The 12,069-nt window shown below is 43.0% G+C and overlaps 1 protein-coding gene across 2 annotated transcripts in view; it reads left to right on the plus strand.

Moving 5' to 3' along the window:
• Sema2a (Semaphorin 2a) overlaps positions 1-9,433 on the plus strand; it is a 190,023-nt gene extending 180,590 nt beyond the window's left edge. For both annotated transcript variants that reach the window (XM_083037281.1, XM_083037280.1), the window contains 5 exons: positions 466-696; positions 997-1,410; positions 1,537-1,813; positions 2,282-2,729; positions 3,562-9,433. In XM_083037281.1, coding sequence (XP_082893407.1) covers positions 466-696; positions 997-1,410; positions 1,537-1,813; positions 2,282-2,729; positions 3,562-3,636 — 1,445 coding nt within the window. In that variant the 3' untranslated portion in view covers positions 3,637-9,433. The remainder of the gene's footprint in view (positions 1-465; positions 697-996; positions 1,411-1,536; positions 1,814-2,281; positions 2,730-3,561) is intronic.
• The last annotated feature ends 2,636 nt before the right edge of the window (positions 9,434-12,069 follow it).

Below are 12,069 nucleotides of genomic sequence, written 5' to 3' on the forward strand. Positions count from 1 at the left end.
GCGCTACGAAATGCCTGCGGTTAAACGGAATTCGGGGAGATTGTTGTCCGCGCGCGTCTGGAACGGAGTTTAAACACAGTTCTCCGGCGATGAAAGTTTTTATGCATAGAACGAACAAGAGGATATTCCGTCGCGTCCCGTCGTCCTCGGCGAAATACTCGATTCGCGATTATTATTGCGCACGATTATTGCGGAGTAGGTATCTACTCGCGGCAACTATCTGCTTTAGATGCAGTTATTTCGACGCGGATGAGAGAATGAGGTAAATGCTAACGGCTAGATTATACACGGGTATATGAGCTCGCCGAAATATTCCATTGAACATTTTGCGACCGAGAAATATCGGCGCTTTTAGCGAAAAAAAAAAAATATCGTATGTCGAGGAAACGTGAATCGAAATAAATTACCTTTAAAAAGTAAATTAAAAACGATAGCGTAATGTGTCTGTCCCCTCTATCTTTTCAGAGCCCAATTTTGTAGGCTCGTACGACATCGGCAGTCACGTGTTCTTCTTTTTTCGCGAAACCGCAGTCGAATACATAAATTGCGGCAAAAGTGTGTACTCTCGCGTGGCGAGAGTCTGCAAGAGGGACACTGGCGGTAAAAATATACTCGCGCAAAATTGGGCGACGTATCTCAAGGCCAGGTTGAACTGCTCGATACCCGGCGAGTTTCCGTTTTATTTCAACGAGATACGTGAGTATCAGGCATATTGTGTGTGACGTGAAACATATTTTCGCACAGCAGTGTGTGTGTGTGTGTGTATATGTTCCATTATAGCATAATTTACATTAACTTCTACCATATTCAGAATTTAATTTTGCTTTTAGAGATGTTATGATATTTGTATTATTATTATAAATATATTAATATGGAATTATATAATTAAATGTTTAAAATTTTTTAAATTACTTTTAATTAATTTAATGTTCACACACACACGGTCTGTGGCTGTTATAACGTCTATAATTTACGTTGCTGCATCTCGCTATTCAGAGAGCATTTACAAGGTGCCCGGTGACGACACGCATTTCTACGGCACCTTCACCACATCGACGAACGGATTAATGGGCTCCGCGATATGTTCCTTTCACATTGACGCCATTCAGGAGGCTTTCCGCGGAAAGTTCAAGGAACAGGCAACCAGCAGTAGCGCGTGGCTACCGGTCCTGTCCAACAAAGTTCCGGAACCGCGTCCGGGCCAATGTGTCAACGACACAGAGACATTGCCGGACACCGTTTTGAATTTCATAAGGTCCCATCCTCTGATGGATTCCGCGATCTCGCACGAGAACGAGAAGCCGGTCTTTTACAAGCGGGACGTCATGCTCACGCGACTGGTCGTCGATAAGCTGCGCATCGACTTTGTGGGCATCGACCTGGATTACACCGTCTATTACGCTGGCTCCAGTAAGCATATTCGTTTTGTTATCTACGTCGCGCTGTGAACACAGATCGCGATTTGATATATTCGTATCGTCCTTCGATTTGAAAATGCGGTAAAAAAGCGAACGTGTTCTTCGTTGCGTATTACAGGCGACGGTCGCGTTCACAAGGTTGTACAGTGGCTCGACAATAACGGCGAATCCCAGTCGATCTTGCTGGACGTTTTCGATGTCACGCCGGGCGAACCGATACAGGCGATGGAGATCTCGAAGGAGCATAAGGCTCTTTACGTAGCGTCGGATCATCGGATAAAGCAAATCGATCTGGTAATGTGCACCCGACGATACGACAATTGCCTGCGATGCGTCCACGATCCGTACTGCGGATGGGATAAGGATACAAATACGTGCAAACCCTACGAACCTGGGTGAGTATCATTGTGCCTCTTCGCAAGCGTGACTTGATTTGAAAATCGTAAACACACAAAGATGATTTGTCTTATCGAATAATTGTAATAATTTTACGCATTTATGCGCATATGGAAATTTAAAGGGTTGAGTATAATATTGATTTCCATCATAATTTAATCGCTCCACTATAAATTACGACACACACGTGTTTCGAAACAGAAATATTCGCACCGATTTTATACGCATCGTGTGTTTCAGTTACCGCAGATTCATTTTCCTCGGTGAAACAAAATACTTTTACGAAAAAAAAAAAAAATAAAAAAAATAAAAAGAAATTGTGCGGCTGGATGAATTAAAATTCAATTTCGCGAAATATTTCGAAATAAAATTACGAGAAAAAAACCGTATAAATAAATATTCGAGATTACATATTTGCGACGAAAAAATCGCCGCGCGTGGCGTGACTTTTGACTTTTCTTGCGTAGACTTCTTCAGGATGTATCGAACAGCACAGCCGACGTTTGCGACAGCAGTGTCGGCAAGCGGAAGCTGGTTGTCACGTGGGGCCAGTCGGTGCATCTGGGTTGTTTCGTAAAAATGCCAGAAGTGCTGGCGAATCAAGAGGTACGGTGGTACCATTATAGCAAAGAGAAGGGCAGGTATCAGATCGCGTACAAGTACGGCGCCGGCGGCGACAAGTTCATCGAGACCTCGGAGAAGGGTCTGGTGATTGTCGGCGTGAACGAGCAGGACGCCGGCAGATACGACTGCTGGCTCGGCGGTGCTCTCCTGTGTTCGTACAACATCACCGTGGACGCGCACAGATGTTCCGCCCCTGCCAAGTCCAACGACTATCAGAAGATCTACTCGGACTGGTGTCACGAATTTGAAAAGTACAAGTCGGCGATGAAGAGCTGGGAGAGAAAGCAGGCGGTAAGTCGATTCCACATTTTTTTCTTCCCTTTCTCGGATAGTTTTAGCCGATATTAATTACGAAATAACGTTACCACATATCTTAGATTTATTATCATCACCGTCCGTCATATATAGAATCATCATAAATTATTAAACCATTCAAAATTTGCATTGCAAAGTGACATACAATTCAGAGGATTTTCTCTCTTTCTCTCTAAAATATATGTATATATATATATATATATATATATATATATATATATATATATATCTCTATATAAAATATATATTTAGTTATCTTTATATGCATCGGTATCTCGGAGAGCGGAAATTAAATATTTATCATCAAAATTGCGCGATGCGAGGTAAAGAGAGTTTATTGTGGGAAAATATCCCTACGGGCGTATATCCATAAATCGATAATGTATATCGATAAATTTAATTGCACGGTTGATAGCGGCAAATGAGAATTATTCTGTGATCGTTCAAAATCGTTTGTACCGTTTTACGCATTATGCAATGACAACTCTTATACGCGTTATCGAAATCAATTTAATTTACACGGCAAAATTATCAATGTGTTTAACTCATTTTACATCCGTTCATTCCGTATCAAGACGATCATTATATCACTTTGTCCAACATAATAATAACAATAATAATTTTGTATTTAAAAATATGTTACGATCGTCTAGATACACTATGTCGTCTTACGATCAGCTGATTAGTGACGGTAAATTGACATTTAGAGTCAAACACGTGACACGGTACACATTGAACTTTCAGTATCACACGCCGAAGATACGAATCGCATCTTCCTTCACAGGATCGCTCGCGTTTTCTGTTACAGCAATGCGCCTCGAGGCAAAACGACAGCAATCAGAATCTACACACGAACGAGGTGTACGGCACGCCCCTCGTCTGATGGAGCCGATCGTTGGGTCCCTCGTCGAGCCGAGATCACGATGACGCCATGATACGCATAAGCGTCCCGCCGAGAAATAGCGGCTGGACCACGACCGGCTGGACGAGTCTGACCTTCCTGCTGGCCGGTCACGTCACCGCGCTCGGCCCGCTGATCACCCGTGGTCTCTCGAGCGACTGAGACCGTTCCGCGGATTCCTGAACCGTGTGAGAGAGGTGAGAGGACTGAAATCTGGTGAGTGCGAAAAAAAAGAACGTATACGCGCATATTGATACTATTACGTGCCACTGTGCCCGAGATTGCGTCTCGTCGCGCTGCCGATCGCGAGTGATCGTCGACGACACTTGATTGGACGGTCGGAATATCAGAGATACTCCAGTTTCGTTCTGGTCGCGCATCCCGCTTTCCATTTACGTTTGTTTTGTACTCACTTCACGCTGTAAATAGACGTGTCACGCAAAAGAGAGACCGGACGCTGACGCAGCGAGTGTGTTCTCGGCGATGACGACGGATATAATGTCGCGAAATGACTCGGCTCGTAAATTCCGATAGGGATGATGTGTATTCGCGGAGGTGTGGGTGTTCTTTGGAATGAACGGACGCGTCGCGGATAAAATCCAGGTTCTCGGAGACTGGAAATCTCAGTGCGGAAGCTGTCGGAGAAACGTTCTCTTTCATTTCCTCAGATTTTTAATTGATTTGCGAGACGGCGAAGAATTATGTGTACATACGATATCGGAGGCTCGAAAGACGTCATGTTGATCGCGATATCACCGTAATGAGATATCGATTATCAATAGAGCCGTCGAGATTAAGCGGTGCGTCGAAGAATGGAAGGAACGTGTTCTCCTGCAGATTTTCGCATATGTGATAGAAAACGGCCGATATAAGAGGCGGAAGGTATAGTTGTTCTCTTGACGACGAGAGAGCATCGATAGGCCATTACGGTTTGAGGAAAGGCGCAAACGTCGCGTCAAGAGAGAGATAGAGAGAGAGAAAAAAAAAACGAAAAACGTGGCCAACGGCGCGTTTACGACGTCACGCAGGTTACATATGAGATTATTATCGATTTTAGAGACCTTCGTGCGAGCTGCGCTGTACTCGCGCGACGCTGGTTAGCTTTCCATATCACGTTCGCCACTTTTGCGGCGCGCACACGCCTATTTTCTACTCTTGCACACCTTCCCCTCGATATACCAAAACCACCCTCTCTTCGCATATCCTTCGTTTCTTTCCCTCCTCTTCCTCCAACCTTTTCGTATATCGCGTCTCGACAATCGCGCGAACTTCTATACCGCCTTGGTTATCTTTTGTTTACCGGAACCTTCGTGCGCCGTTCCGATCATCATCATTATTCTTCGCGTATCCACCTGAAAGACACACGGCGAAACGACCGCGCGATGACACCGCGTTTTTACGCGCGCGCGCGTACATTGTGTCGACGAAGGTGCACAACACGTGTCGGTATCGGTATCAGAAACGTCAAAAAATCGTCGCGCTCCAGTTCGCGAGAAACCGTCTCGAGTATCTCTCCCGCGCGTCGTCATCGTCGAGAATATCTCTCCTTCGACCAAGGTGCTACGCGGATCTATTTTTCGTTTCCGCAGGGAAAACCGGTAAGACCTGCGGTCTCGGATTCACATACCTACTTACATTTTCCCGTCTCCTTTTCATCCCGTTACACTTATTCCCCGATCGACACGCGCGCGCGTACGAGAATAAAAACGCATTTAACGAGCTACACGCGCGTTGTGCACGCGCCGGTTTGCACTGTACATAATATATCGGATTCCAAAAGTCACGTGTACACACTTTCCTTAGGTAAGTCTAATATTAGCGTAGAATATACATGTTTGCTTATTAGTTTTCGATGAAACACACGGCCACGGATCTCTCGTTGCATCCTGCAGCGGTATCGGTGGCATAAACAATCGCCACCAAAAGTGAACGCGAAGTGCTGGGGCACATATCGAGAGCGAGCGATCGTTTCGACGCGACTTCCGGACTCGACGCTGCGAGTCACGGAGCTGTCGGGTCGCCGTAGCGTTTCTAATGTGTTTTTTTTTTACACTACGCAAGGGTAGATTGCGACAGAGTCGAGCTCGTGGCGTGGAGTCCATGAAATTTGCTTTCCGAAATCAATCTGGAGTTTTAAAATATTAAACTTGATTCGCGTCTTTTTTTTTGGCATGTCAATACGATTATATTATTCGATTTCTCTTGCTTTTATCGCGTCGTCGCTAAGTTTCGTTACGCTCTTATTTTCAACGCCTGGAAACTCTTCGAATTATGGATTACGGATAACGGGAGTGTTTGACTTTGTAGTAATTCTCCTGTATATAGATATAATAATGTTATATTTTTATAAAAAAGAAAAAAAAGAAGAAAACAATCTTGCCGAGAAAGACTCATTGCGAAAAGTAACGACACGTTTTTCATTAGTATTCGCTCAAGTGGACTGTCCGTAAAAATAAAAAAAAAATAAATAAACCGTTTCCGGATAAACGAATATTTTTCGAATCTCGATACACAGATACACATGCGAAAACCGACGGGGAATTCAATTTTGTCGCGTTCCATCGCTAATTTCAATGCCGCATATATGCATACGTCCTCGTTTAGTAATCGTCCATGAAAATATAACGCAGGCTCACACTCACTAGTAAGTGAAATTAGCGTTCGTGTTATCGTCCGTCCGAACTTTTCCTCGGAGATCGACACACATACATTTTGTAATCAATATGCGACAACAAAAGCGTCTATCGGTGCTCATTTGGCGCGGTTTGTCGAACGATCGACGTATCGAGAGAGAGCACCCAGCCAGCCATAATCATCATTAATAGATACACACGTATAGGCTATATAAAGAATTGTAGGAGAGGTCATGACGCCTCTCTCTGTACACATATACACACATATATACACAGATTTTTCGGTTCTCGGAAAAGCCATCGGTGATAGTTTCGCTCTTATTCTTGGGTTTGTACATAGACATTTTTTATTATCGTAATAATTCACGCAGCATCCGATATAATGCAGGAGATGCCCGATCGAGCCTGGATGCGCGCGCGACTGTTATTAAACTTCTGTACAGAAATTGTCGCAGTCGACGATTTACATACTTTTTGTACCTATAAGGCTCAACCTATACGCGAGAAATACGCGGCGGGGGACTCCGATTGAAGGAATATAAATCCTCGTAGAGGAAATGTTAGAGATTGTAAGAATAACAGGGAGTTACACACATTTAAACGAGAAACCTTGACGAGAGTTGAGTAAGAGTAACACAATAATCGGTAATCTAATCCTCGAGTATGTACTTATTATGAGCTTCAACAAGTATTGAATAGTATTACGATGTAAGGGTTAAGGCTAGACGCACGTTAAGGGTAAAATCGAGAGACCGGATCGATGAGGGTTCACTTTTCGAGAATTTCCCGAAAAATACAGTCTTCGTCGATCCGCTCGGTCCTACTCGTACCTACAAATCATCCTCAAATTTCTCCAGTCATCAATCGACGTCCCGGATCGTACCGGATAAGACGCGCCTGGATGTAGAGAGAAAAAAAAGGAGTGGTCGAAAGAGTGCTAGGATTACGTGCGTGAGTGAATGCGTGTGTGTGTGTGTGTGTGTGTGTGTGTGAGATCGCGTGATGTGTCACGGATTGATACGTAAAGAATAGTAACTTACCTATCGTGTATCTAAAGAAAGTTATAAAAAGAGTAAAAGCAAACTTAATATTACGATAGAATAGTAAAGTACACGAACTTTGGCTAAGAACGCTCTCGTGCAGTCCTTACTGGCCACGTCATGTCAACCGCGTGTTTATAGTAACGCAAGGAGAAATCGTATCGATCCTAGAATGGTATCTCTCTCTCCTCTTCGTCTTGCGAGAGAGCCGACAGAGTGTCCGAAGCGAGTGCACGAGGGCGTGCTTCGGGTTGGAGTAGGCGTGATCACGGAAAGCAATCTAAGTTGAATCTAAAGTTGTTAGATATATTATTTGTAAGATTACTGTATGTTGCGCGTGGAGATGCGATTGATGCGGCGGGATATCGCGAGCGGAAACCATCGATTTTGGCGAGTAATAAAGCCTGTCCTGCGGTCATCGGAGCAAATTTTGTCGCCGTTTGCGAAGCTCGTAACGCACTTAAAAAAAAGAGGAAAAAAAAGGAAAAAAGAAAAGAAAAGAAAACATCGGACACATCGCGTCTGCGAAATCCCAGTCGATTATCCCGCAACGTCGACCGCGAAGGCGAGATAGATTATAGCTCGGTTTAATGTACGCGATGCGAGACGATTTTGGGTAACGCAACATGATAGTTACTCGAGTAAGGGAACGGAAAGGGGGGTGGAGGGGCGGGGGAGGAAGAGACGCCCTAACTGAATAATTAGTTACGACGACATACTACTACGATACAGAGAGAGAGAGATGGAAGTGAAGGATAGCCGATAACGATTTATTAAGATATATCACTAGGACTAGCCGGCGACTGTCTTAGGTTTCGCGAGTGGTTTCGGAAGCGTAGACTTATTTCTCGGGAGGGGTTGAGATATATATATATATATATATATATATATATATATGGAACGAGGAAAGGATTCGCCGTGTACTCTTTACCTTTTTCTTTTTTTTATCGCGAAGATTACGAAAGAGCGGGAAAATGTGATCCGTTTGACCGATTTCTTTTCAATTTCCCCTTTCTTTTTTTCCGCTCTTGTGTCATCGGCGCCGTTTTTCTCCCACGACTGTTTTTTTTCTTTTTAATTCGCTCCCCTCCTCCCTTCTTTTTTACGATATATCTTGCCTTAAAGCAGAAAATTGGAGCAAACTCGCTCGCGCGCGCGCGAGATTAATAGTCCATTCGTATCGTGGAAAACTCATCCTTCATCATCGCCGTATTTTTCTCCGTCTTTTCGGTTTCGCTTCTTTTTTGCATTCTGCTCGTTCCTGTCGACAGCAGAGCGATCAAGGGTGGAAATTAGGGACGGGGGCGGTAGCGCGCCGTGAGTCGTTTCGTTTTCAAGCTCGTAGAAGCCGATATGCCGCTTACGGGAATTCAATTTAGTACCGCACGGTATAAGGGACGCGGGATCCTCTGCATCGCTCGAGGTACATAACGCCGCCGTAGGGGTGTGCATCGGCAGTTTTGTTTATGGAACGTACTCGTGAATATCGATCTTCCTCGAAGCGCCCCGCCAAACGTTGTGTTTGTTCGCACCAGGCGATATGTTTATCGATTAAATTAATTCGGCCACACATATGTATATTTTGCCGGGCGCACCTTGCGCCTGTGTCGAACAAAAATACAGTTCTCTCTATGCTCTATGATTTTTCGAAAAACTGTGAATTATACATAAGAAATCGTATTCGCATCTTTATGTAAAAAAAATATCAATTTTTATTGTGTTTATCAGGAAGTATATTTTGCAAATATTTGTAATATTTGGACCTCATAATGTGAATGCGAAATGTGCGCTGAATGTGTTGACGTAAATGCGTTTAATCTGCAGTGCTTACAGATATATTCTGCGATTATACGATCGATCGATTCACGGTACGCACCGCCTAAAAAATTCAGACTTATCGACACGTATGTGCGATTATCATCGTTAATAAACACGACCGTAGATAATTTTTAGTTCAAAGAATTTCGTACGATAAGAGACCCTTTTAGATATTCACCTATTACCTAAACATCCAATCGCTATTTTTATCAAAAAAACATGTTAAAAATCTTTAATAGTTATCCATTGTTCACTATTGCTATAATAAAGTTTTGCTTTAATAAATGATTGATTTGTATGTTATTAATAATCCACATCCTCCAAATCCTCCCACAAATACGTATAGAACTTTCTAAGTGCAAAAAATAAGCTATTAATGAGATTGTTTAGAAGTCTAGTCTCCAATTAACAACATCGCACATTTGACAGAACGAAGAAAAGGATTCCAGAAGCCAAGGTAAGTCCAATGTTGAAGCGTGAGATGTCTAGCAACGATGTTCACAGACTCGCAAACAACTGATTTCGGAGACGCGAAATTCGCGAAATTTGTGACTTGTTTAATCAGCGAACAGCGAAAAAAAAACGCCCAGTTACCGCAAACCCTCGACTATATTCTGTTAAAGCATCGTGCGATCAATAGAACAATCTTAATGCCGGTGTATCCTCCGTTTGAATAATTACGCGCGATTACGGACTCTTCTATAGTTCATGTGCAGCCGCGCGAGCGGCTATAGACTCCTGGACTGACAGACGTCATAGGTGTTTGACTCGCGAGGAGGGATAAACGTTTGCGTCACGAGCCGTCTTGCGAGCGAGGGGTTTCTTCGATTTATAATGACGTCATCGGAACACGATACTATTACTTTCTCTCTTTCTCCCTTTCTCCTTCCGCCTCGGATGAACGCTTCTGCAGAACTCCGTGACGCGGGTCCCTCGATTTCAAAGGTGCGCTTTGCAATGTTACCGCACTTTATGCGGTCGGCCGCCGTTAGAAAGGTCGTGGGAACGTGCATACGATATTCTTTCACACACAGGGTTGGATGTAAAGCCGCCCTGAAATCGGCACGCCTCATCGGTGTGCGGTGTCCGTAATATTTAAAAAGCGTTTATTATAGTCTCGATGACGGTAGCTTTGTCGTCAGAGGTTCACGCAATCTATCGACTGCGCATTAAGATGCATGCGATAGCTATACTTTTCGCAGTCGAGTTTAGATTCAACGGTGCAGCGTGCGAAGAAGTTTAGTTTCCTTACAAAAGGAAATAGTAGTACGCTTAGGAGGGCTACACGCGTGATGGAAAAATCGATTCGACTTACTTAGATTCGTATCCTAGATTTAGTCGAGATTCCTACACTCACGAAATTCAATTTAAAAATTTAATCCCGATAAGACGCGATATATCGGTACGTTACACCTCCGGTTGAAATTTGTGCTCTCCCGTAAGATCGTATTAAATCGACGCGAGTCCATTGATCTTAACTTCGCTGGCCACGTCAAGCGTCAATAAAAGATAATATCGCGTCGGTTCGGAGATTGAGAGAGAGTTTCATCTATCGCCTGATGGTCTGCCCATGTTCCATAAGTGGCTACAATCAACGGCGCTTTGCTGTCGCTATTGAATAAACGCATTCGCAGGGGGATGAACGGGGTTGGGAGGCAGAGGACACTGGCGGGATGCCAGTATCGATGATAACGCTTGATATCTGAACGCGGGAGTAAACTGTAAAGCGCGAATGCCACAAGAACGGTGCGTTTACAGTCATCTTCATCGTCCTGCTGCTTATATCTTTAAATAAATATTAAGTAAATATTTCAATTTATTTGCGAAATTATTTAAGTTTGAATGGAATTGTTCTTGATGCGCTTTAATTAATTATTATGAACTGTTTGCGCGTCGCGGATTTTGTTGAACGGCGGATAGTTTATTCTTTTGTGCGCATCGCGCGAATATCCGCACGTATACGGTATATCTGTTGTTAGTTTATATTTGTTTCATATTTGTGCCGCGGGAGCACCGTGTTTATTCGCAAAGCTACGCACCGTTTGATTCAGTTTATTCTTTCTGGAGCATATATGTATGTATGTACATATGGTATATGTAAAACTCGATATTGTTTTGTTGGAAATGTTATAGAGCGCGATTTACTTTTGATTAATCAAACATATTTGCAAATACATATAGGTTAAAGTATTTCAACACAATGTGATGCTATATTAATTTATTAATTTTTATATAGATTTAAAACTTGTGTGTGTAATAATATACTGCAGAAATCGTAATACGTATTATTTCAAGGAATATCTTTCTATATGCTTTATTAATATAATATTACATCTAACAACGTAAATGCATTGTTAAAGAATATAGAAATCTTTTATCATTCGTGTTGTCATATCGTTTAAAAAAATTGACCTATATTAGGAAAAGATATCCTTGCTCTTGTTATTTCTGTTAAAGCAGATAAGATAAGATCAATTCGAGATCAGAAATGAAAGCGCATATCTGATGCTTCATCGAGGTATCAATTTATATTTTTAATTGAATTACCTTTAAAGATGCACATTGAAATAGCAAAACCGATCATCCGATCCGCGATCAATTAATCCACGCCGCTTCTCCCGTCTCATTCTCGATATCTCGCGACATTCCATTTATGATTAATGCATCATTGACACTACCCGGCACTTTTGTTCTCTCCCCCCGTTGCGCGTTTCCATCATGCGCAATGTTTCATGCCGTTCTCCATCGACAGGCGAAGTAACTAACGGAAATCGGTTAGTCGGTGCTGATGCATTATCGAGATATCGACTCGCCGCGATTCGTATTTCCAGCGCGTATCACAGACATAACATTAAAAAATCACTACTCGAAACCGATCGGCTGTTCATCGATTTTACTTCATGATAATCGCAATTTCCGTCGTT

The sequence above is a fragment of the Prenolepis imparis genome, unplaced genomic scaffold (genome assembly GCF_030444845.1).
Source record: "Prenolepis imparis isolate NDT839.2.m4 unplaced genomic scaffold, iyPreImpa1.0 SCAF_4, whole genome shotgun sequence".
Taxonomy (NCBI): domain Eukaryota; kingdom Metazoa; phylum Arthropoda; class Insecta; order Hymenoptera; family Formicidae; genus Prenolepis; species Prenolepis imparis.